A 25740-nucleotide genomic window follows, 5' to 3' on the forward strand; every position below is an offset into this window, starting at 1 on the left:
TATGCAGGTTTCATGTTGCCTGCTATAGGTGTATGGGAAAGTTCATAAAGATGAAAAATAAGGAAGCTCTTTCTCCTGCTTTTGTGAAAAACTTGAAAAAAAAATTACAGTGGATAATCAGGCAAATGCACCAGAAATCCAAAACTACAATCCCTACATAAAAGCTGGGTGGTTGTTCATTTGGGAAATTTGTTACCAAACAACTTGCATTCAATGAACTCATTCACTTTAATTGGAAGAAACAGCTGCAGAAATAAGGTAATTTATTTCTTCAATTTAATTGAACTGATTTAAATATATTCAACTGCTTTTATTCATTTGCTTATGCTTCTAAGCACAGTGAGCTTTTTCATAGTGTTTCAGCTTCAGAGTAATTCATGGTTCCCCAATGAGGTCTGTATCTGAATACCAGCTCTTCAAGCCAACTTTGAAGACTTGCTGAATTTGGATGGTTGACTAAACAGAGGAAGATCCAGGCCATTGTATTTAATTTTTAAAACAATAATCAAATTTATGCCAAAATAAATTTATTTTAGACAAATTAATGAAACAGTATTTATCTAATTCCGTAGTTTTTTTTATCCCCAAAAGTAACCATTTTGGACTATTCTTCACTTTGCTAAATATGACCTGAATAATGTGTATTCAGTTTACATTTAAAAAAATTTAAATGTAGACATGTAGCATGAAAGCAGGCCATTTTGGCCCACAAGTCTGTGCTGCCCAATTTACACTCCATTAACCTACATCCCGGGTACATTTTGAATAGTGGGATGAAACCAGAGCCCTTGGAGAAAACCTACACAGACACAGGGAGAAAGTACAAAATCCTTACAGACACTGCAGGATTCGAATCCTGGTCAGGTCCCGATCTCTTGAACTCCTTGCTAAAGATGTGCATTCTCAAAAATATTAAGCGATTCCTATGAATCTTGATCTTTGTTTAAAGCTTGCCTAAAATTTAATAACTTTGAAGTGCTTATATGCAACTGGCAAAGTCTGAACCTTTTCTTCAGGGATCTCTTACTTTTGATTGGAGTGCTGATGGACCACCTTGTGCAATTCCTCAACTTCATGCTCCAGCGCTTCTCTCTCATTCAATAGCTCTTGGATGTCATGACGAAATTGTTCTATCTGTTTCTGATGATGATCTATGGAAGCAGTCGTTTTTGGATCTTTGGATTTATGAGCTCTTAAGTGTGCTATAATATCTTCTAGCTTACTGACTTCATTCTCCTAAAGGACAGAAGACATGAAAAAGTGTAGTCATGTAATGGAAATAAATCGTTAAATGCATTAAATCTTGGTGAAGGACTGCTAATTATATTCCAAAAAAGTTCTGCCTTCTGCACGCCTTATCAGTGTTATGTTCACATTAGACTTGTAACCTGCGACAGTCACAAGCAACTCACAACAACAGAGAAAATAAAAAAATCTTACCAGGTCATGATGCTCTAGCACATTGCAGTGAAGAACACCATCAGGAATAAGAGGGATAGTAAAACTGGCAGGGGGAGGTCCGTAAACAACTTGTGTTCCAGGTGGTGGTGGTCCATACACTACAGTCCCTTGTGGCAAAGGAGTAGCATCAGGGTACATGGTGTAAATAACTGATTTGGGTGGGGCAATAAATATTTGTTGAGGTGTGCGATTTTCATCACTCTCGGTTCCACTATCATCTTCATCACCTGTTGATACATTAAAAAAATCTTAACGCACTAAGAAACATCTAATTCATTATTTTCTCTACAAGTTTGCACCTGTCAATTTGGATTAAATCTCATTATTTTCCATTCAAATGCAACCATAATTTTTAAAAAAATTGCATCTGTTATTTGCACATTCTGGATTATAAATAGTTGTAATGACAAAAAATAACTGACCAAAATACTGAAGGACAATGGTACTTGTACTTTTCTAATGGTTATTTTTGTTTCTCATCGCTTTCTTCAGCACTAATTAGAGAAATAATTTTTCTAATATCCTAAATAAATAGACCTTTCCTTTTGCCATTATTCATACCTCTCCGAATACGAGTCGATTGTGAAGTATGTTTTATTGGTGAATAAACCCAATAACCTCCTGGAACTGATGATGAACATTCTTCCTTTTCTCCTCTTCTAGGAAGTGATTCCTGACTTGGAGATGGTGGAACTTGATGCAGGGAGCTGAATCCAGAATCTTTGGCATGACTGTTCTGTGACCTCAGGCTTTGTGGCTATAAGATTGAGAAGAAAACACAATTCAGTAACCTTGTCTGCACTATAAATCTCATTGTGTCTCTGTACAAAAAAAAATCAGAACTGATTAATAGATTGAAGAGGTCCCCATTGACATTGACAATTTGGGATAAAATTGCAAATTCCACTAAACATTTTTCTGGATTCAAGGTCACAGATTAGAGAACTTAATTGTAACAGTCAACCTTTGGTTATTGGAATTTGCACATGTAGCCAATAATGAGATGATATGACTTCATACAGAAATTAAACTAAAATACCTGACAAAGTGGAGACACAACTGACTGCTAATGCTGGAAAATGGAGCCAAAAACACAAACTGCTGGAGGGACTCAGCAGGTTGTGCAGCACATGTGGTGGGGTGGGGGGAAGGAAGAGTCAATGATTTGGGTTAAGATCCTGCATCAGGACTGACAGTGAAGATGGATGGGTGAGATAGGAGCCTGTAGGTGAGTGATAGCCTTAGGAATGGTGAAGAATGATGGGCTGTCAGAGCAAGGTAGGGAAACAAGTGCAAAACAAGGGAATGGACAGAGGTAGGAGAGTGATAAATGGAAGCAGACCATTAACAAAAGGCAGATGGAGCCAAGTTGGGAATAGGGAGAGTAAAGGTGGAGACAGCTGCTGGAGGATGATAAGTAAGGATACAAAGGCTACTTGTGGTGGAATCTGATAAGGAAATTGATAATTGGAGCATTAACAATTCTTTCCCCACCCCCCACAGATCCTGTTCCACCCAGCAAGTTCCTTCAGCAGTTTGTTTTTACTGCATAAAATGACAACTGTAGTCATATGAAATGTGAATTAAAGTGCCAATATTTCAATACATGATTACCAAAAAGACAACTCTCAAAACTGAGTACAGAATGGAGGTGCTAAGGTAAGGTGAAAGGGCTGAAAATTTAAGCCATACTGTCATGTACAGAACTAATAAAAAGAGATCTAAAAGCTGCAGATGTTGGAACCTTGAGCAGAATTGCTGGAGCAATATCCATAGGCAGAAATGGTCAAATTGAATCCCTTAAACAAGACAATAGATGGTTTTGACTTGAACCATTGACTGACCAGTTCTACCCATGGATGCAGTCCAAGCTGCAGAGTTTCTGCAACAATTCTTTGTAATTGGAGATACTTTTTAAACTCATGCATATACTAAAATTATGGAAATATGACAGACAAAAAGCTTTGTATTTGCCTTACTTCTGGCAAAGATGGCATAAAACACCAATATCCCCATCTTTTAAATGGGTCCATCATACTGGTAATATAATCATTCTGATTGCCAAGGTCATTTCTGAGAGCAGAAATTTCATCGATCAAATTTTCCATTTCATTTATGTTACCTGAAAGACAAAAGCATTTACCAGTAAAATGTAATCAGCTGAACTAGAAAGGGCCATCGATAAGCTATCTTTTTGATTATAGAGGCCCTACACATGCCTGGAGTGAACATGGCAAGCAGCACATTCATTAAGATGCGCAATTTGGAAATAAACAGAAAAGTCATTTTTGTCTGTGGCGGAACACGGCATTGTATGTATACTGTACAGGCTGGCCTGCCTCAGACTCTGTAACTCCTCCCCATAAAATTCCCCAATAAAGTCTGAGCCACCCTAGCCTCCTCCCTTCATACTAGCTTGGAACTTGTGAAGACGTGCCTGTGTTTTTGGTTATTAAAGTCTTTAATCAGTCGATCAAGTCTGCTTGTGGTTGTTGATCTCACTACAGTCTTCTCTAAACTGGTTTATTTACAGTTTGATTTGATAGTTTTGATATTTTGGATTTTAAATTAACATAAAGTTTAATTAGAATTGACTATATAACTCAGAAAAGCAGAATAAACCCCAAAAAATAAGAAACTTTAGGTTACATTTTCAATTTGTCCACATGGATGAAGTAGATGCAACAGATATGCCTGGGAAGTGTAAATCAGGAAGTTTCTATGAGGGTGTTAATTTGCTAGATCAGGAAACTGACAATCCACTTAATCGACAAACAAACTGGGAAGGTTAATATAAAGTAAGTTTCAATAGGTAGACATCGCAGGAACTTAAGTTTTAAAACTTACCAGAAAATCTCAGACAAAACTAAAATTGTTGATGATTTTGTATGAGTTGAAATCAAATTACTTTTGTATTCTTCCCCCTTCAGTATTTTTAAAACTACCACCATAAGTCACTGAAGCCTCTCAAAAACTTGTATCGTGGCAAGTATTCTGGCTGGTATGCAAGTGCCAATGCTCAGGTCAAGAAAAAATCTCCAGAAGGTTGTTAACTCGGCCTGTAACATCATAGGCACCAGTCTTCATTCCATTGAGGACATGTAAAAGAGGGAGTGTCTTAAAAAAAGCAGCCTCTATCCTCAAGGACCCCACCACCCTGGCAATGTGCTCTTCACTCTTATCATCGGGAGAAAGATACAGAACCCTAAAGATGAGGTCTCAGCAGCACAAGGATAACTTCTTCCTTGCTGCTATCAGATTCCTGAATAATCAATTAACCAAAGACACTGCCTTACTTAGACTTTTCATGCATTATTTTTATTTATTTTTGTATGGTGGTTTATATAACTGTTGGTACTGTGATGTGACCACAAAACAATGAATTTCGTATCAATAGATTGATTCAAATCCAGATCCTCTGGTCTTTCCAACATAAAGAACAGCTTAGTTGAAAATGAAGAGAATATCTTGTCAATGCATTCAATGTAACAATGGAAATTTTGGCAACTGCAGTTCCAAAGTTTACATAAATACATAAACAAACGTACACAATCACAAAACTATATAATTAAATTTATTTGCATCTCACCCTCTCTTGTACGATTCAGATGATCCTGAAGACGCTTCACTTCTGTTTGTTGTTGATCCAGAGCTCTCCTTAGTTTTTCAATTTCGAACTGTTGAATATTCACACTATTTGCTCCAAAATCAAATGTCTGCTTTTCATCCAAAATCTAGTCAATATGCATGGATACACAAGGCGCATACATATTAGAACACTCTGTTCTACAAAAAGACTTCCTACATGTAAAATGCATTGAACTTTCTCCATGCATTTATTTCATCAATTTCAATTAAATATCACTAAATTAATAATACAAGAAAATAAAAATATGGAAAAATAATAACAATTAGTTCTTGGACATCTAAATTGATAATTGCTATGCAACAATAGCCATTAAAGTTGCACAAAATAAATTCTATTGCTCATTGACTACTGAAATATAAACTTTATTAAATTAAAGTACAATTTAAATATAAATTTATTTTTGTCAGGAAATTCAAGAGAACTTTGTAATATATTTTATTCTATTTCTAGTAAATGGAATTCAAATCTGGTTTGGATGGATGACTTTAAGTTCTATAATTTCTGCAGCCAGGCTAGGGGGATAGGTGACTTTTTGAAAGGCCAAGAAACCAGTTAGATTTTCACAGTGAATACATTACTCAGTGTAAAGACAAGATAAACAAAAACTTATTAGAATGAACCACTTTTGACTTGTATATGGCCTGAAAGCATTATTGAATAAAAAAAACAAATATTATAGAGGCCAGCATTGCAATTTAAAAAATATACATGGGATTGTAGAAAAAGGGAACCCAATTTTATAGATTTGTACTGATGATAATTGTTGATGAGCAGCACGGTTATTACAGCAATGCTATTACTGTGCCAGCGATCTGGGTTTGAATCTGGTGCTGTCTAAGGAGTTTTTTTTAATGTTCTCCCTGTGTCTGTGTGGGTTTCCTCTGGGTACTCCAGTTTCTTCCCATCCATCAAATGGTAGAAGGGTTGTAGGTTAATTGGGGTATTTGGGCAGCATGGGCTCATGAGCCAGAAGGGCCTTTTGTCTGTCTAAATTTAACAAATTTTACCAAAAAACATTTTACCTAATGCATTTCAATCAGTTTGTCTGGTTGCAAACACTGAGAAGCAGGAGGGACTCAGCAGGTCAGGCAGCATCCATAAATAGAAATGGGACTTGTTAATGTTGTGGGTTGTGAACCTTTTCAAGTGTCCTGACCTCGAATATTGACTGTCTACTTCTCTCCATGGATTCTGGTTGACCTGTTGAGTCCCTCCAGCATCTTGTTTAAGATTCCAGCATCTGCATTTCTTATGTTGGTCTGCCAACATGTTCCACATTCTAAGTAATTCATTGGATGAGGGACTTTCTCCTGAATTCTTTATTGACGTAAACTGATTTTGTATAATTTCTAGTTTTGTATTCCTCTACAAGCAGGAAATTTATGTGATCCACCAGAATATTTAAAGACCTCCACATAACGAAGATACGTACCCCTTTTGTGCATTTACCCTTTGCCCTCACCTGGTTTTCTTTGTCCTTTAATAGGTTTTGCAGCAGCTGAATTTCAGCCTCTGCTTTAGCAAGACCTTGAGCCGCCCGAGTTGCCTCAGCCTGGAATTTTTCTGCTGCTTTCATTCCCTAAAGCAAAAAGTGTGATTCAAAGCAAATAAAAGTTGAAAATAAATATGCTTTAATGGAAAACTTTGCTAAGTTTTAAAACTAGATGGGCAGACTATTTTACAATACATGTCACCTCTGTTCTTTCTTGGTTCAGTTTTTGAAAAGTTCCCTGAAGAGCTTTCAGTTGGCCCTTGGCAGTGGAGAGCTCTCTGGCAGCCATTTTGTCAGAAGCAGTCATGGTTGCTTTCAAATCTTTCACCTCTTTCTCAAGATTACATAACTTTAAGTGAGTTTCTGCATCTTCCTTTTTGCTCTGAAATTAAGTAAAATTACTTAAATCAATTAGACCTTTTCTAAAATCAAAAGATTTATATACTCAATTATGCTACAAAAAAATGCAACCATTACTTTTAAAGAATCAGTGTATTTATTGGTTTAGTATTTACTCGAGAAATCCAGATGCCCATGTTCATCTACTTTGTGGTGGCTCACTCACACAAAAGGCTCATGCAGTCATGGGCAAATCTGCAACAGATCTGACTGTGAGGCTCCAGGTGCAGGGAAAGCCCACAGCCTAATGGCTAATGTCATAAAGGTCCCAGGAGTTGCAAGTGTCTGGTTGTAAACACCGAGAAGAAGCAGGAGGGACTCAGCAGGTCAGACAGCATCCATAAAGAGGAATGGGACTTGTTAATGTTCTGGGTTGTGAACCTTTTGAAGTGTCCTGACCTGGAATGTTGACTGTCCATTTCTCTCCATGGATGCTGCCTGACCTGCTGAGTCCCTCCAGCATCTCGTTGTTTAAGATTCCAGAGGGATTTAAATGCTTGAGAGAGTTCTACTAAAGTCATTTGATTCAACTCACTTTCGACTCTGTGGTTACTTCGCTTGATGCATACCTTGTGATACTTTGTTGGTGACCCCAACAGTCCAAACGGCATTTGGAGCCAATGATGACCGATACAAGCATGCAGAATGCAGTTTCACTGAAACTGCCGACTTTATGGACCTCGCAGCCGTAGGTCCAGTTTGAACAGACTGAAGCCCAATTCCAGGTCAGGAAAATAGTCTCGGATGCCACAAAGTGCTACTATGCGGTCAGTTTACTAGACCAGGAAACAGCAGGCTGCATCATCGATTTCCCTCACCATCCACCAGTTGTGGACAGGTATGAAATAATCAAGGGGGTCCTGATCCGTACTTTTAGTCTCTCTCATCATGAGCGCGCAGCAAGGTTGCTCCACATGGATGTCCTAGGTGACCGCGTGCCATCGGTCTTAATGAATGAGATGCTGGCACTAGCAGATGGCCATAAGCCATGTTTACTGTTCAAACAAGTCTTCCTAGAGCAGATGTCAGAAGAAATCCGCCTCCTCATTGCTGACGATAATTTCAGTGACCCATGCAAAGTAGTGGCCCGCGCAGATATCCTGTGGGACACCAAGCAGCATGGAGGGTCCTTCAAGCCCTAAGGCCCAGGCCTTCTCCATGCCGCAAACTAAGTAGGTGATGCCCGCAGCAGGGAGCAACCCCAGTTCAGACCGTTTGTGTTTTTACCACCAAAAGTGGGGTTTAGGAGCCCACTGTTGCTGCCACCCTGCCCTTTTCTGGGAAACACTGGGGACGGCCGTCACTAATGGCTGGCCACCATGATAGCCTCCTTTACTTATGGGACTAACACTCTCGCAAAAGTTCCTCCTAGACAAAGGGGCAGAGGTTAACGTGTTTCTCCCTCCGTGAGCCACGGCACCCGCACCAGGAAGTCAGGACCAGTGCTCCCAACAACAGCAGTATTTGCACATATGGCATGTGAACCATCCTACTAAAGTTCAGTTCCATCTGGTCACTTTTGCTGGCAGTATTGCAGCCCTTATTGGGTGCAGATTTCCTCTGGGTGCACTGCTTCCTAGTAGACCTCAAGGGATGACACCGAGTGAATGCCAAAACCTTCCAGACCTTCTCACTTGGCGAAGCCAAGTTACTGGCCCCACACCTGGACTCTGTGATTTTGTCAGGCAACAAATTTGCCAGAGTACTAGTGGAGTTCCTGACCATTATTACGCCGCAGTTCTCCACAGATGCCCCTAAGCACGGTGTACAGCACCACATTCCCACTCAAGGACCACCAATACATGCCTGGGCATGCAGGCTCCACCTTGCCAAGGAGGAGTTCAGGAAAATGGAAGAGATGGGGATTGTCCGGCACTCAGACAGCCCGTGGGCCTCTCTGCTGCACATGATGCCCAAATCAACTGGAGGTTGGAGGCCATGCAGTGACTACAGAAGGCTCAACAATGCCACTTCAACCTTTCATCCACAGTCCAATGGCCTGGAAGAGTGTTCCCACTGGCAACTGAAGTCAGCCCTGATGGTGTGCCTTCAAGGCCCAGATTGGGTGGACGAACTTCCATGGGTACTTCTTGGCATCCACATGGCTCCCTAAGAAGACTTAGCCACATCTTCTGCAGAGTTGGTATATGGCAACCCACTGATGGTTCCAGGCGAGTTTGTGCCTGTGACCCATGGCACAGAGGAGACACTGGCAGCAATGCTCATAAGACTCTGAGAGAAGTAGGAACACCAACTCCTGTCCCAATCTCTGACACCTTCCTTTGTCCTCAAGGATCTCCGGGACTGTGACTATGTCTTTATCCGCAGGGGCATGCACCGGACTCCACTCCAGCAGCCATATGAGGGGCCATACAAAGTGGTGCATCAGAACAGAACCATGTACGTCCTCAACATGAGCGTCCATGAGGAGACCTTCTCCATTGACTGCCTCAAGCCAGTGCACCTAGACTGGGAACACCCTGTGAATGTGCCACCCCCACGCCGATGAGGTCGGTCACCCAAATGGACTAAAGAGGTGTTGGCTGTGGATTCCACACCTAACACCAGGTCTGGGAGGAGGTCATGTGGTGGCTTGCTTACGCAACAGGCGAACTGGCTGATGGAGTTGCGGGCAAGTCTGTTGCAGATCTGACTGAGAGAAAGAGAGTTGTGGGTGCAGGGCAACCCCACAGCCTAGTGGCTGATGTCATAAAGATCGTCAGGTTCAGAGGGATTTAAACGTGCATGAGAGCTCTATTAAAGTCAGTTGGTTCACTCACTTTTAACGCTTTCACTTGATGCGTGCCTTGTGAGACTACAACTCATTAAATCCTTGTGTAGATCTTCCAGCAAATTTCCTGAACTCCTATGTGATCCTTCACACCACAAGATCTTCTGATTAAATCCCACAGAAATGTTTTCGCATTCACAATTTTAAATTAACCAAAACAATGTAATATTTAAGTTAACTCAATTGAATCAAGCAATGCACCTGAAACTTCACTCGCAGCCATTCTTATCAATTGAAATTAATTGAGACACTGGAATTAAACCAAGTCTGACTGTAAATTCTCTCTCAATGTAAGGGACACCCGGCAACACTAATAGCAACTAATCTGCTTTATGGCAGGCAGAAGGCAATTTCACATAATATTTCATGTTTTGTGACAATAAAGGAATCTTGAAGTTGGGTTCCATGATTGACTAAATCAATAAGTGAATGCAATATTAGTGCTGTGCCAGAATGACAGTTATGAGGAAGTTCAGGACTTCTGTGTATAGTGTGCTTGTGTGCTTCAGTCACATAGATCGACTCCAGCACTTCCACAGGGCTGACAATTTTATTGGAGAAATTGCAGACCATTCAATTTTTAGTGTTGAATTTATGAAAACGACCAAGCAAAGATGTATAGTTATTACTAAATTTGAAAATTTAAAGAGTAAAACACAAAAGTCTGCGGACACCATAATTGAAGCAAAAACACAATGTTGGAGAAATTCAGCATGTCAAACAGCAAAGACACATAACCAATATTTTGGGCTTGAGCCCTTTATCAGGTTTCACTCCATTGAGTACATCTCCAAGAGGCGGGGTCTTAAGAAAGCAGCCTCTATCCTCAAGGACCTCTATCCTCTATCCACCACCTAGACCATACCCTCTTCACTCTGCTGCCATCAGAAAGGAGGTATAGATGCCTGAAGACAAATACCAAGTGGTACAAAAACAGCCTCTTCCTCTGTCATCAGATTTCTGAATGGACAATGAACCACAATGTCTCTTCTTTATGCACCAATTTAATTTTAAATGTAAATTGTAGCAATAACTAATGAATTTTACAACATTCATGACAATAAATTCTGATTTACTTCGCTTTACTCTAACTACGTTTGAAACTTTTCATCAGATTTTGCTCACTTATGAAGCATGATGGCCCAAACTGAAGCCATAAATTACATACTTGTGACTGTGACAAATGACATATTCCTTCAATAAACACTGCAATCTTAACATGATTCATCTTCTCCAACACCTCTTCATCAAAGCAGTTCTGCCTTTAATCACTTCCTATATTATCTTCTTTATGATTCAGCATCTTTCTGCATAGATTTATATCCAACAAAACACTTCACGGCAGTATTCTATTTTAAGGTTTTAAACTTGCAAATGAATACTATGTCAATCTCTAATGTTTCCAAAACTAGACATATTCTGTCGAGAACTGTGACTATTACTACAAATTATAGTGACCAATCACAGCAGAGAAAGTCACATTAAAAAAAGTATCAACAGGAAAGTATTATAATTGAGTGAAAGACAAAAGTCTGCAGATGCTGGTGGTTGCAGTAAAAATGCATAGAAAATGCTGAAGGAACTCAGTCGATCTTGATGTGTCCATTGGAGGTAATGTCCATTACTGACATTTCAGGCCTGAGCCTTTAATCAAGGTATAACCAAAAAAATTAGGCAGGTGTCTAAATAAAGTCTGGGAGAGAAAGCAGGAAGAATGAGAGGGGGAGGAGTCCAGACCAACAAACAGAAGTTGTTAATTGGATAAGAGGAAAGGTAAGAATTAATTTTGGCTCTGGGAAAGGATAAAGAAAAAGGGGGGGGAGAGAGAGTGTAAACAAATGAATTAGAGGAAAGGAGATAGGTGGACAAAGATGCTCTTTTTAAAAAGCAGAAGCTGGAGAAGTTGATGTTATTGCCATCTGGTTGGAGAGTGGCTGGTTGGAGGGTGCTCAGACAGAAACAAGATGTTGTTCCTCCAATTTGTGGGTGGTTTCAATCTAGAAGTACATGAGACCATGAACAGCCATGTCAGCAAAGGAATGGGATGAAGAATTGAAATGGGTGGCCTCTGGGAGATCCACATTATCCAAGTCTGTGTCCAGTCTATCTGATGTATAGGAAACACAATGAGAGCACTGGATATAGTTGATAATCCCTGCAGGTTCACAAGTTTGTTTTGAAAATAGTACCCCAAATGACTGTGTTTTTAAAATTAAAGTTTTTTCCCCCCAAAATGCTAATTAAGTAAAATTATTGCCTTGTTTTCTTTATCTTCGAGTTCTTGTAAAAGTTTATCCCGGTCTTCATCTGCATCCTGGAGTTGTTCATCAGCAATAGCTTGCAACTCCTGCATGCTCCTCAGTTGCTCTTGGAGACTTGCTATCTTATTCCTTAGTTGCTGTGCTTGGACTTGACGGATCCCTTTCTCAGATTTTATCTGTCATGGAAACCATAACTATTAAGGGAAAGCACCATTATAAAATATTGGATCAATTGAACCAAATTAGCACAATATAGAAGGCAAGGATTTGGGAAGAAATAACTGGTTACAGAAAAGTAAATAACAAAATTAAATATTGGAATATTACAATACATTTTTTCTTCATCTATAGTGAGAATATTTTGTAATTAATTGTATTTTATTCATTATTCTTTCCAATGGGAAATACCCTCTCCTCAGTCATTCTACAGAAAATGTTTTCAAACAAGAGTCCATGGACTATTGGATCAATTTGGTAAAATTCTGCTAATTTGTCAATGGATGCCCATAGTTCTTTGCACTTTTTGGCTTCCTAACTTATTGGTTTTATTGCTGTACATTACAAAAAATATTGTCATTATCATTCAGGAATTAAAATGGAATATCCAAAATATTTAACAAAACGGCTTCATTTGCCATCATATATTAAACTGTAAATGGGAAAAAAAACGCAGAGAATTTCAAGGGGTTCAGACTATCAGATGCAAACTATTATTATATTATATACGTGTAGGATAATAATTTTATCTGGTCTGAAGATATTTAAGGTGATTTCTAATCTATTAGTTAAAAGATGCATTATTTCTTGCTATTATTCACACATTTATAGTTCTAGCAATAAATTTGAATATTGGTTGAGCTATTGTATTAACGATTTCCCCCCACACACCAAAAGTACGTATAATTACCAATACCTCTACTTTCTTGGAATTATCCTGAGTATTCTTCAGTTCATCCTGCAATGTCATAATTTCCTGTTTTAATCTCTTACAATGACACAATACTTCCTCTTTTTCTTGTTGTGAATTTATTAATATTTCATTCAACTGCTTCTGCAATTCAGCAAGGTTCCTTCCCAAAGTATCTCCTTGATTGTAAGGCCTATAAATAAACAAAATTATTCTTCATTTTCTACCAGGAAACTCTTACGGCCAAGTATTCTAATTTCAAAATTATAATATAGCCTGAGTTTAACAAACATATTCTGAGTATTTTTACCTGACATCCTGAATGCCAAAATCCAGTTTTCTTCTAAATTCAGAGATACGTGCAGACACCTCCTCTGGGTGAATCATGGTCTTTATTGCCTGATTCATATGCATCTGTAACTCCTTGAGCTGTTCTTTCAACAAGGAGTTATCAATCTGGAAAAAATACAACCATCTTGTAACAAATACCTGTTGAAGTATCTTGACTCTTAATCATTTAATACATTGGATTCTAACTTGTAACTTTAAAGCATACATTGTCCTTTGTCATAAAGATGTCAGTCATGAAAGGGACATTGAATAGATGCAAAATGCTACATCCCAAAAACCTAAATTTTAATCGTGCTCATGGATCATAAGAAACAGGAGCAGGAGTAGGCCATCGAGCCTGTTGAGCCTGCTCCACCATTCAATGAGATCATGGCTGATCTGATGATAGGCTCATCTCCAACTTCCTGCTTTTTCTCCCATATCCCTTAATTCCCCTAACTTGTAAAAATCTATCCTAACTGGATTTAAATATATTCACTGAGGTAGCTTCCACTGCTTTAATGGGCAGCGAATTCCATAGATTCACCACCCTCCTCATCTCTGCCCTAAATCTACTACTCTGAATCTCAAGGCTGGGTACCCTCGTACAACTAGGAGACAGGAATAGCAATAGGGAAATAAATACTAATTATCACTTTCTGATGCCTTGTGTTGGTGTTAAATAAAGCCAGAAGAAGGAAAGCATGGTCTTAATTACAAAATAAAGCTTCTTCCACTCTGCCAGGACCCAAGTTCATTTGTTATTTACAAACAATGTTGTGATATGAATGAAACTTTTTACACTCACTTGTAGAACTTCAGTTTGAAAACTCAATAACTACAAAATTATACCAATTTAAACTTTTGTTCCATATTTAAATTCAGTGTGCATTATAGCATAATAATTTGGGAAATTTAATTTGTAGATGTAGTTTTCTTTAAGCAACACAAACAATTTTTAAGAAATACATGAATCTGGACAGCCAGTACAGTATTTCAAATTTGTTGACAAAGGCAAGATCCTCAACACATTGTTGAGCATGCCCTGGGAGGATGCAGTAGAGGAAGCCTATGAGCGCAAGAAACTGAGGTATGTTGAGCTTGCAGCTGATGTGCAGCAATGTGGCTGGAAGGCAAGGGCCTGACCAGTTGAAGTAGGCTGCAGAGGATTTGTAGCCACATCGACATCAAGGCTACTCAGTGAGTTGGGAGTGCCAGGAAAGATACACTGACAAGCAATCAAAGATCTCTCCAGAGCTGCTGAAAAGGGTAATCAGTGGCTCTGGATGAGAAGAAAGGATTCCATTTGAATAAGTTAATAGGTGTTTTATGCTGTAGCCCTCCAGGGACTATTAGTGGGCTAAAGGTGCTTCCAGCACCTTTCAAGCTGGGGGTAGAGAGAGAAAAAAAAATATCGACGGAGTAAATGGACAACATGGCGATTTAAGGGGGATCCCGCCCCCGCGATTACGTGGTAGGTGACACATCACACAAATTATCAGTGGTCAGTCTCCACTGTCCCCCCCACCAGCTGTCAGTTGTCCCTCCACCCCATGGCAGCTGACCCCTCTGCCCCCACCTGTCATGGCAACCCCAGCAGCTGACCCCTCTACCCCTGCCTGATGTCACAGGAGTAACTGGGTCGACCATTTTTGTTTTCAAGCCACCGGTGAATGAGATCTAGGTAAATTTAACTGGGTTCCCTGACTACTTTTGAGGTAGGGCAGGAACCCAGTTGATTTTGAAGCCCACTGACTGGGTCAGATCCTTTCAAGCTGCTTTGTGAGTGGGGCACTAACTGGGCAATTTGCCCAGTTAACCCTATTTTACAAGGAAGCTTGAAAGTGCCTAATGGCATCTGGGGGTGGAGTCTGGGACACTGGGATTCACTGATGAACCCTCTGGAGGTGTCGTGGGTTTATCAGTGAAACACTGAGGAAGAAGGGCACCCACTTAATAACCCAGAAGATGCCACTCCTCACTTGGTACTCCGCAGAGTCTAGGCAGCAAGTCTCAGGAGTGCGATAAGGGATATTAACCTCTAGTCCTACTTTTTTTTGAATAGTTTATTTGTGATTTTACAAATTTAATCTCAAACAGTTATCAATCTTATCAATATTATTGACAACATCAACATTGATTACAGCTTATGATTATCAATACTATACAAGATTTTCTGTAGAGTTAGTTTTTTCTATCCCCTTTCCTTCCCCCCCACTTTACCTCCTCCACATTTAACCTTCAACTAACCACAGTTACTCACAGCCTTCAGGACACTCACAACAAAGGTATGAAACATATATCAGGGGTTCACGGGTTTGTCATATCACAATGGCCAGAGCTCAGGCTGTTTTCTTTTTCTTGGCTTCTTCCTGATTGGGATGGGACAGGCCCCCCCCCCCCCACCCCCCCACCAATTGAGGGCTAGATGGGGAAGGTAGGGCAGTAAGGCATGATGGTCCATACTATAATTGTGCTTCTATGAAATTTATGTATGATTGTCAAATTTTCAAACAAGTGTTGTATTTTTTTCCTTAAATTGTAAGTAATTTTCTCCAGTGGAACACACCTTTGCATTTCTGCATTCCAGCATGGTAATCTGAAGCAGGAGTCAGACTTCCAGGTAGATGCTATGCACTTCCTGGCCACTGCCAATGCAATCATTATTACAAATTGGATCTGAAATTTGGACAGGTTCATTGCAAGTCTTATGTCCATTATGTTTCCTAACAGGAACAGCTCTGGGTCCTGTGGGAATTCTTTACCTAGGATTTTTTTTCCAGGGCTTGGATCAGTTCTACCCTGAAGGGAACCTCTAGTCCTACTTAACATACCTGTAGATTTCAGTTTGAAAACTCACTAACTACAATATTATATCAATTTAAACTTTTGTTCCATATTTAAATTCAGTATGCATTATGGCACAATAATTTGGGGAATCTAATTTGTAGATGTAGCTTTCTTTAAGCTACACAAACAATTTTTAAGAAATATATGAATTTGAACAGCTAGCACCGTATTTCAAATTTGTTGACAATGGCAAGATCCTCAACTCATTTTCGAGCATGAGGTTATCTATCCTTGTCAGACACAAAACAGAAGTGGCTAATATTTCAGAAATATAATGCAAAGGTAAATTAAACTTTCATTATTGATGATATTTAGATTAGCTAAATGGATGACAGTTTTTTCATTACATATTATGCCAATTACATGCAAGATTAATTATCGACTCTATCTTGATATTGAACTATATAAGGAATTAGGTCAAGTGTAAAATGCATAAGTACTAGCTGCTAAACAATTACAAGTAAATTTACAAAATGATAGGAATTAATTTCTTTTCTTAGATATTGCACAATATCACGATATAACCTTAATCAAACAGTTTCAAAGCATGCAAAGCAGCACATTTAGTAAATTCACCATGTTACTATAGGGATTCAGTTGCAGAATTCTGTACATTTATCTACTTCTTAAATATACTTTTAGAGTGATACATTTTATATTTTAAGTATCTTAAGCTTACAACAACCATTTTACAAATAATCACATGCATGTTGCTAAATTTGCTAATTTCAGTAATTTTTCAGCAACAAAATAACATGTTAAATATTAATTTCAGAGTTTATTTGTTACAAAATCATTGTACTGTACTTTGTATTATGTATCGTTGCCTTCACTGTATGATTTACAGGGTAAAAAGAATCAACATACATGCATTATAAAGAAGTTGGTCAAAACAAACTTACTTGTAGATTTTTTAGTTGTGCATCTAGTTTCTTGTTTTCATGTTCTTTTTCAGCCATTAGTTGAGCCTGTGCTAGAGCATTTTCCAGTGCTTGTCTTTCCTTTTCCAGTTCAGCTTGCAGGGCAGATTGTTCCATCTAGCATGTAAATGTTATCAGACAACTCTTATTTGACTAGAATTTGCAACCCATGTGGTGGACAAAGAAACATATTTATTATTAGCAATGTAACATGCATGCTCAAGTTAATGTTTTGACATCAGAAGCCCCTTTTCCACTGGCACATTGTCCCAGGAATTAACGGGTAATTAATTAGGACAGGGTCCAGTGAAAAAAGAAAACAGTCAGCACACTGGTGTCAAATGACGTCATTTCACGCCAGGGATTGACAGCCTCCACCCCTACTCATATCCCTGGCGTCAGCTGACACCGACAGGTGTGCCGATTAAACTATTGGAAACAGGACAGCAGAAAGTCATCCATTTCCAGTTGAAGATAGAACATTCCAATCCCCAGGGATGAGCGAGTTCAGTGGAAAAGCAGTAGGTGTCCCAGTTAAAGGTGGCCCAATGGAAATAGCACAAACGGCTTCCTATCCCAGGATACTGCACAGCCAATAAACTGGGATGCTAGTGGAAAAAGGGCTAGAAATGCATTCTAATTGTAGACAACAGCCACATGAAATAGTGAGCAGTCGTATTATGTTGCATTGTAAGTTGATTCAGTGGAAATACAGAATACATTCTTTTTAAAGTCAAACTCAACTGATCACTTGAAACACTAATCACACAAGAGGAACCTTAGAAAGCCTTGATTTGAGTTCCAATGTTCCATGACAACCAATTTTAGTTGAGCCAATATTTTAATGATCACAGGAGGAATTTCATCTCTAAATGTTTTTGAAAACCATAACTAGAACTATCCATTCACAAAGAAAGGATTGTGTTTAATTATGATCTCTCCTGTGATTAACCCACCTGCGTTCAACACAAAGACAATGGACACTTGGAGAAATGATCAAATAGCTTTTTTTCATTTGTAGAATCTCTTTCCTCATAATTGCTAACAGTTTGGTAGAATTAAAAGTGGAGACAAAATTCATATCTTCAAAAGCAATTCACGACTGTTGTGATTTTGATACCAAGGAGGGAAATTAAATTATGCTTCCAGAGCTTTTAAAACATTATCATTCTAGTTTACATTTTGATATTTACAGGGAATTTCGGTAAAGACCATTGACAGCAATTTAGTGTCAAGATGGCTCAGCATCCATGTCAGGACTCAATCTCAGAACTTCACATGCTTGGTTACTTAAAATTCAAAGCGATCATCAAAGGTAAAAAAAAATTAAGAAAAAATATGTATATTTACCACAAATCTGAAAAAGATAAAATCAGAAGAGGCAAATAAACCAATAGTCTGAAATAAGTTTATATGGGATGTTTGATTTCCACAAAATGCTTTACAATCAGAAATGTAAAATGACTAATTCACTTTGTTGCTGTCCACACCATGTAGTACTAGCCAATTGATAGGTGATTTATTAAACTGATTTTACTGCACTAATATAACAATTTAGTTATTAAAGCTCTATTTTAATAAGTATATAATTAAAGCAAAAATGTCCAAAGAGAATGAACAGAAAAACAGAAAAAAATAATTATTATTTGAACAGAAAAAAATAATTATCTACTGGTAGCTACTCACAAGTATATATGCGCATGTTGAGTGTTACCCAATCATAATTCTCTCCAATATTTAAATTCAACACTTTAGTTACTTAGATCCATGTTCACAAAGTAGTTACTTGGTAACTATGTCCTTAACATCCCTTACACTCAGATTAGTACTTACTTGACTGAGCTTCTGTAGTCGCTCCAGTTCCTCTCTAAGTTGGTTTGCTTCAATGTCTCTTGTTTGCAACTGAGATTCTAATTCAGCCTCATACTCACTGAGGTCACCTTGAGTTTGGCGCAGGGATTCATTCAATTCCCGTTGTTCTTGTAAAGAACATTCTAATGTAGAGAGTTCCTACAAAGAAAAATAATGGACTTGTACCTCTCAAAATTAAAAGCATGTTATTTACAAATGCATTAACTACAGCTGGAAGTACATTTTGAATGGTGTAACATAATTGCAAATGCATCCTACCTCCAAAATGTTGTTTGTCTAATAATAGGAGTGAATGTGTGAAAATGTTAGGAGGCCTTATTAACTTGCAATAATCCACTCCATGTTTAACAATGGATTATCATTTGCGAGTTATCAATGTGTTAATTAGATAATCCATCAGATGGTCAATATTGCCAAAATTTAGATGACTTCAAATGAAAAGACAATTGAATTGAATAATTAAACACTGATTAAATTTCCAGCACAGTACCTTTAATATTCTAAGCCATTCAAATACACACCCTTCTCAAGTTATCTGCATCCATGGCAACAATTTCTAGTTGATTCTTCTGCTGTTCCATGTCAACCAATCGATGTACTAATGCCTCTTTTTCTTTCTGCAATTCTGAGCATTCCTCTCGCAACTTTGTACACTCCTCCCGAGCTTGCTTTGCTTGAGCCTTTACACTTTCCAAATACTCCTGCAACCCAGCAATAATGCTCTCCAGGTCTTGTTTCAGTGCCTCATTAGCTGCAATCTGGCCTATTAAAAATACATTCCTTAAAGTTAATCCTTAATGCATTGGTAACATCATTTGCTGTACAAAAAATTAGTTATTAAGCATAATATTTCAAATGCTGCAATCCAATTATGCCACAACTTTCTTGCCAAATCTCATTCTCCCAGATATCCCATCCCCCTCATTCACATAGAAAAATACTTTCAAATTCTTAACAGGTACCTTCAGTCAGCTGCTCTTCCAGATCTTTGATGCTCTCAGTTTCCTGAGAAATCCTAGAGAGCATTTCATCCAGGTGTTTCTCTAAACATTGGAATTGCTTAGACATCATGTCAAGCTGTTGGGCTTTACTAACCATTTGAGCTTCCAAATTTGCCTGAAAAAGTGATTCCATTGAATTGAGATTTTGAAAATAACAATAACCTATGTAATACATTTCATACATTAAGGTAGAATCAAGTTATACAAAGCATTAAAAAATTGACAACAAACAAATGGGTAGCAAGTCTTTAATCTTACAATTAATTTTGTAAACGTAAGAAACATACTCTTGTAATAGCATATATATTCAAATTTAATCAATGAAGGTTTTGGACAAACTGTAATCTAATACAATGTAGTATAGAATAGTTGAAAGCATGCTCCTGACTGGTCAGAGCAAATCAAAGATTTATTTAATGGAACGTATTCTGCCTGGAGGTTCCACAGGCATCTGTTCTGAGACCCCTGCATTCTGTGATTTTATAAATGAAGAAATGGATGGATGGATCAGTAAGTTTGCAGATGACATGGAGGTCGGAGTTGTTGTGGATAGAAATGAAGGTGTTTCAACAGGATATAAATGGATGCAGAGTTGGGCAGATGTGGCAGATGTGAAAGGATGCATTTTGGAAGGGCAAACTTAAAAGTGCAGTATGTGGTTAATGGCAGGATTCTTAGCATTGTAGAACAATATTTCAGATTTATTGTCAGAGTACATACATGACATCACATACAACCCTGAGATCCTTTTTCCTGCCAACGAGACAAATTGACCACATACTGGTAGTGCAAAAAACTGTATACAACATACATATGTAAACAAATAAAGAAATGTAAAAAAAAAACCAACTGAAATGCAAAGAGAGAAAAAAAATCAATAAAGTACCAAAGTAAGAGTCCTTAAATGAGTCTGATTAAGTTTGTTGTTGAGCAGCCTGATGGTGGAGTGAGTCTTGTGGCACCTATACCCCTTTCCTGATGGTAGCAGCGAGAACAGAGGAATATGCTGGATGGCGTTGATCCTTGAGGATTGCTGCTGCTCTCTGACAGCAGTATTCCCTGTAGATGTTATCGAAGGTGGGAAGGATTTTGCTTGTGATGTCCTGGGCTGTATCCACAACTTTTTGTAGGACATTGCGTTCAGGAGTATTGGTGTCCACATACCAGACAGTGATTCATCCGATCAGCACACTTTCCACCAACACTTCTGCAAGATGTACCAGGGTTTCATGTCATACCAAACCTATGCAAACTCTTGAGGAAGTAGAGGTGCTGACATGCTTTCTTCACAATGCCATTAGTGTATTGGGTCCAGGAATGATCCTCCGAGATAGTGACTCCCAAGAACTTAAATCTGCTCACCCTCTCCACCTCTGATCCCCTAATGATTACTGACTTCAAGAAGGGAAAACCACAGGTGTACACTCCAATAATCAGCTCCTTGGTTTTGGTGACATTGAGTGCAAGGTTATTGTTGATGCACCATTCAGCCAAGTTTTCAATCTCCCTCCTGCATGCTAACTCATTGGCCATTTTTATACAACCCAATACCATGATATCAGGACCTTGGGGACCAGATCCATAGATCTCTCAAGGTTGCCACATAGATTGATAGGATAATTAAGAAGTCTTATGGTATGCTGTGGGATTGAGTTCAACAGTAGTGAGGTAATGTTGCAGTTGTACAAAACTCTGATGAGAGTACACCTAAAACATTTCATTCAGTCTGGTTGCCTCATAATAGGATGTAGAAGGTTTGGAGAGGATGCAGAGGAGATTTACCCCAATGTTGCTTGGATAAGAGATCATATCTTATGAGGTAAGGTTAAGAGAGCTAGGGGTTTTCTCTTAGGAGCGAAGAAAGATGAAAGATGACAGAAAAGATCTACAAGTTTAAAAGCGGCATGGATAGAATGGACAATCATCACCTTTTTTCCAAGGCAACAGAAGCAAATACTGGAGGACAGAGGGGAGGAAAGCTGAGGGGAGAAGTCAGGGTTTTTTTTTCAACTACACAAAGTACTGATGCTTGGAATGTATTACCAGGGGTGGTGGTGGAGGGTGGTACAATAAGGACATTTAAAAGTCTCTTAAAAAGGCAATAGACAATAGGTGCTGGAGTAGGCACCGCCATTTATCGGATCATGGTTGATCTTTCCCTTTCAATAACCAAACCCTACCTTATCCCCATAACCATTAACTCCCGCCCACAAGAGCCTTATCCAACTCTCTCTTAAATCTATCCAATGAATCTTCCCCCATTACCCTCTGTGGCAATGTATTCTACAGACCCACAACTTTCTGGGCAAAACAATTTCTCCATATTTCTGTCTTAAATGGCCTTCCCTGTATTCGTAAACCATGCCCTCTAGTCCTAGTCTCACCCATCATTGGGAACATGTGCTCTGATTTCACCCTGTCAAGCCCTTTGATTATCCTAAATACCTCAATCATGTCTCCCCTCATCCTTCTTAACTCCATCGCATATAATCCAAGTATTTCTAATCTATCCGCATAGGACAATCCTGCCATTCCAGGAACTAACCTTGTAAACCTGCGCTGCACTCCCTCTATAGCAAGAATGTCCTTTCTTAAATATGGGGACCAAAACTGGATGCAATACTCCAGGTGAGGTCTCACCATGCCCCTATACAACTGCAGGAGGGCTTCTCTACTCCTATACTCCAATCCCCTCTTTATGAAAGCCAACACACCATTCACCTTCTTCACTGCATGGTAGTTTTCAATGACAGGTGAATAAGTACACCCAGATCCCTTTGCATTACCCCACTCCCTAGCTTAACACCATTTAAATAATATTCTGCTCTCTTGTTTCTGCCTTCAAAATGGACAACCTCGCATTTACTCACATTAAACTTTATCTGCCATCTTTCCGCCCCCTCCCCTAAACTGTCCAAGTCCCCTTGCAATTTCCTGACATCCTCCTTGCTCTTTACACTACCACCCAGTTTAGTGTCAACTGCGAATTTGCATATGTAGTTATTTATCCCCTCAACCAAATCATTTACATAAATGATAAACAACTGAGGGCCCAACACCGATCTCTGCGGGACCCACTCATCACATCCTGCCATCCAGAAAATGACCCGTTTATCCCAACCCTTTGTTTCCTATTTCTCAACTAATTATCTATCCATGACAGCACCCTTCCCCAATACCATGCTCCTTGATTTTACAAACTAGCCTCCTGTGTGGGACTTTATCAAAGGCTTTCTGAAAGTCCAAGTACACTACATCCACTGGCTCTCCAGAGTCCACCCTCCTTGTTATGTCCTTGGAAAATTCCAGATTAGTCAAGCAAGATTTTCCTTTAAGGAACCCATGCTGACTACCACCGATACTATTATTCCTTCCTAAGTGTTCTGCTATTTCTCCTTTAATGATGGATTCCAATATCTTCCCCACCACCGACGTCAGGCTGACCGGTCTATAATTTCCCATATTCTCTCTCCCTCCCTTCTTAAAAAGTGGTACAACATCAGCCACTTTCCAGACTGCAGGCACTTCCCCAGAATCTAAAGAACTTTGGAAAATGTCAACTAGTGATCCACAATTTCCAGAGCAACCTCTCTAAGCACTCTGGGATGCATCAGGCCCAGGGGACTTATCAGGCCTCAGTTCTAACAATTGGCTCACAACCACCTGCTTCTGGATCTGATTATCCATCAAATTCTGTTTCCTTCGGTAATTTCACTAAGTCCCTAGATACTGCTTGACCCTTACCCCTATTCTGATCATAACCTATATCCTCCTTGGTGAAAACAGATGCAAAGTAATTGTTAAATTCCTCAGCCATGTCCCCAATGATAGTTTCACCTTTCTCTGTTTTCAAGGGCCCAATTTTGGCCCTAACCAATTTCTTCCTTTTAACATATCTGAAGAAGCTTTTGCTATCCCATTTTTATATTACTTGCCAATTTGCCCTCGTACTTCATTTTCCCCTCCTGAATGACTTTCTTAGTTTCTTTTTCACATGGTTGCAAGAAATATAGATGGTTATGGGTGTGAGGTAGGAAATGTTTAGATTATTAAGTATGTTTATATAGGTCAGCATAACATCATGGGATGAAGCACATACTGTGCTGAAAGGTTCTGTGTTCTAAAGATAGAAAATGTCTGAGAACCTATTGTTGCTTCTGAATTGTTTTTGGATTGAATTATTTATTGTCATGTTATTGTATAGTGAAAGACTTTGTGTAGTATGCTAGCCAGGCAAGCCAACTTAGTTAAGTACAGCAATTAGTGCAGTAATAAAACAAAGTTGCAGAGTGTAGGGTTATGGTAAGAAGAGTGCCACATAGTGTTATCGTGAGAATCTACAAAAGCAGTTTGTAACTTTAAAAGGCTGATTACAAGTAGCAGTAGGCAAATTATAGTCCAAATATTCTTTTCTTTAAAGATAACCTAGTGTTTATATATGGTAATAAAAAGAACATTCTCCTTCGTTATTCTTGGGCATAATTCCAGGATGCCCAGGAATAATCAAAATTAAATACCTTGCTATCACTTCATTATTCTTCCAGAACTTTAGGTAACAATTAAATAAGAGTTTGAAATTTGGTACTGCTTCATCATTTGGCTACAGACTTAATTTCCTGTTTCTATATTGTTTCAGCTTGCCATGTGGCTTTGAGAATGGGCGAACGATCACCATTATGAATACAACCTATGTGGAATTAAACAATCAGGAAACTAAGAGAAATCTGAAAGAATCAACTTCCACTCACTTTTCTAATCAGTCTGGATTGGATGGTGTTGGAAGATCACTGTGACACAAAAAAAAAGCCCAACTTGAAGGCAGAGTCAAATTACTAATTCTGATTTTCTCTATGGACATGATTGTAATAATTTTCATTTGTTTCAGGCAAACGTGATCATCTTATTTTGGGGTTCAAGAGACAAAACTATGTGTGAACTGATTGAATTTCAGGTCAATTCTAAAAACATCACAGTAACAGCTCAAACAAATCATATGCACAAGGCCTATATATGTACTAGAAACTTGGGCATAAATGAAACGACTCGGGAACTAAAACGACTAGAGCACATTTCCTAAAACAACAAATCCACAAATAGTTGGACTTCAAATGTGGAAATCCTATGCAAATAGTATTTTTTAACATCATGAGAACTAATCTCCAGATATTACTAACAATATCACGACCCATGATTCCTTTGTGTCGGAAAATATCCCTCCTGTTGTTTCACATTTATAATAATAAACAATTACAGTTGAAATTACTTGATCAATTATTTACGAAAGTCATATAGATACATTCAAAGAATAACTACATTAATCTTGTCTCACACAAGCAGTTAACAAGATCCACAGATCAATGTTAAACCCATTTTTACTGAGTTATTTACGAAATGAAGATTGAAAGTAGGAGATCACAGTAGTTTTTAAATGTTCCAAGTATTGTGTATTTAGCTTATTCACAATAATTTCCAGTACTTGTGAATTTTCCCTAAATGTGTGTTATCTTTCGAACTTCTTTTTCTTTTCCCTTATCAACTCCAAAAATAGCAGGGTATAAAAATTTAAACAAGACCTGCATTTCCCTTAGATTACTGCATTTAGTCTTAAGTTTGGGTTTTGCTATGCTTCAAATCCAAACTCAGTTCACTTAAATTTTTTTTGGAGTTTAGATTCCAAGTTCATGCAATTAAATCATGACTCTTTCAGCACATTAATATGGATCTTTTATTTTATTTTTATGGAATTAATGATAACCTCTTCTGGAAGGAATTATTGAAACCAAACCTGCATGGCTACGCTCAGTGAC

The 25740-nt window shown here is 38.5% G+C and overlaps 1 protein-coding gene and 1 long non-coding RNA gene across 2 annotated transcripts in view; one reads left to right on the top strand and one right to left on the bottom strand.

Annotated features, from left to right (window-relative positions):
* The window catches only part of LOC138737057 (centriolin-like), a 119135-nt gene that overhangs the window by 38535 nt on the left and 54860 nt on the right, over positions 1 to 25740 (bottom strand). Inside the window, exons 12-25 of the mRNA XM_069887516.1 lie at positions 19895 to 20048; positions 19454 to 19695; positions 18894 to 19070; positions 17043 to 17177; positions 13271 to 13416; positions 12967 to 13153; positions 12050 to 12229; positions 6805 to 6984; positions 6573 to 6689; positions 5051 to 5195; positions 3441 to 3583; positions 2023 to 2218; positions 1441 to 1688; positions 1028 to 1236 (exon numbers count right to left, since the gene is read on the bottom strand). Of these exons, the coding sequence (XP_069743617.1) occupies positions 1028 to 1236; positions 1441 to 1688; positions 2023 to 2218; positions 3441 to 3583; positions 5051 to 5195; positions 6573 to 6689; positions 6805 to 6984; positions 12050 to 12229; positions 12967 to 13153; positions 13271 to 13416; positions 17043 to 17177; positions 18894 to 19070; positions 19454 to 19695; positions 19895 to 20048 (2459 nt within the window). The remainder of the gene's footprint in view (positions 1 to 1027; positions 1237 to 1440; positions 1689 to 2022; positions 2219 to 3440; positions 3584 to 5050; positions 5196 to 6572; positions 6690 to 6804; positions 6985 to 12049; positions 12230 to 12966; positions 13154 to 13270; positions 13417 to 17042; positions 17178 to 18893; positions 19071 to 19453; positions 19696 to 19894; positions 20049 to 25740) is intronic.
* LOC138737083 (uncharacterized) lies at positions 16334 to 25146 on the top strand. Its single transcript, XR_011340760.1, has 3 exons — positions 16334 to 16422; positions 18256 to 18375; positions 24570 to 25146. It is a non-coding gene; the product is annotated as an uncharacterized lncRNA (long non-coding RNA).

This window comes from Narcine bancroftii, chromosome 1 (genome assembly GCF_036971445.1).
Source record: "Narcine bancroftii isolate sNarBan1 chromosome 1, sNarBan1.hap1, whole genome shotgun sequence".
NCBI lineage: Eukaryota > Metazoa > Chordata > Chondrichthyes > Torpediniformes > Narcinidae > Narcine > Narcine bancroftii.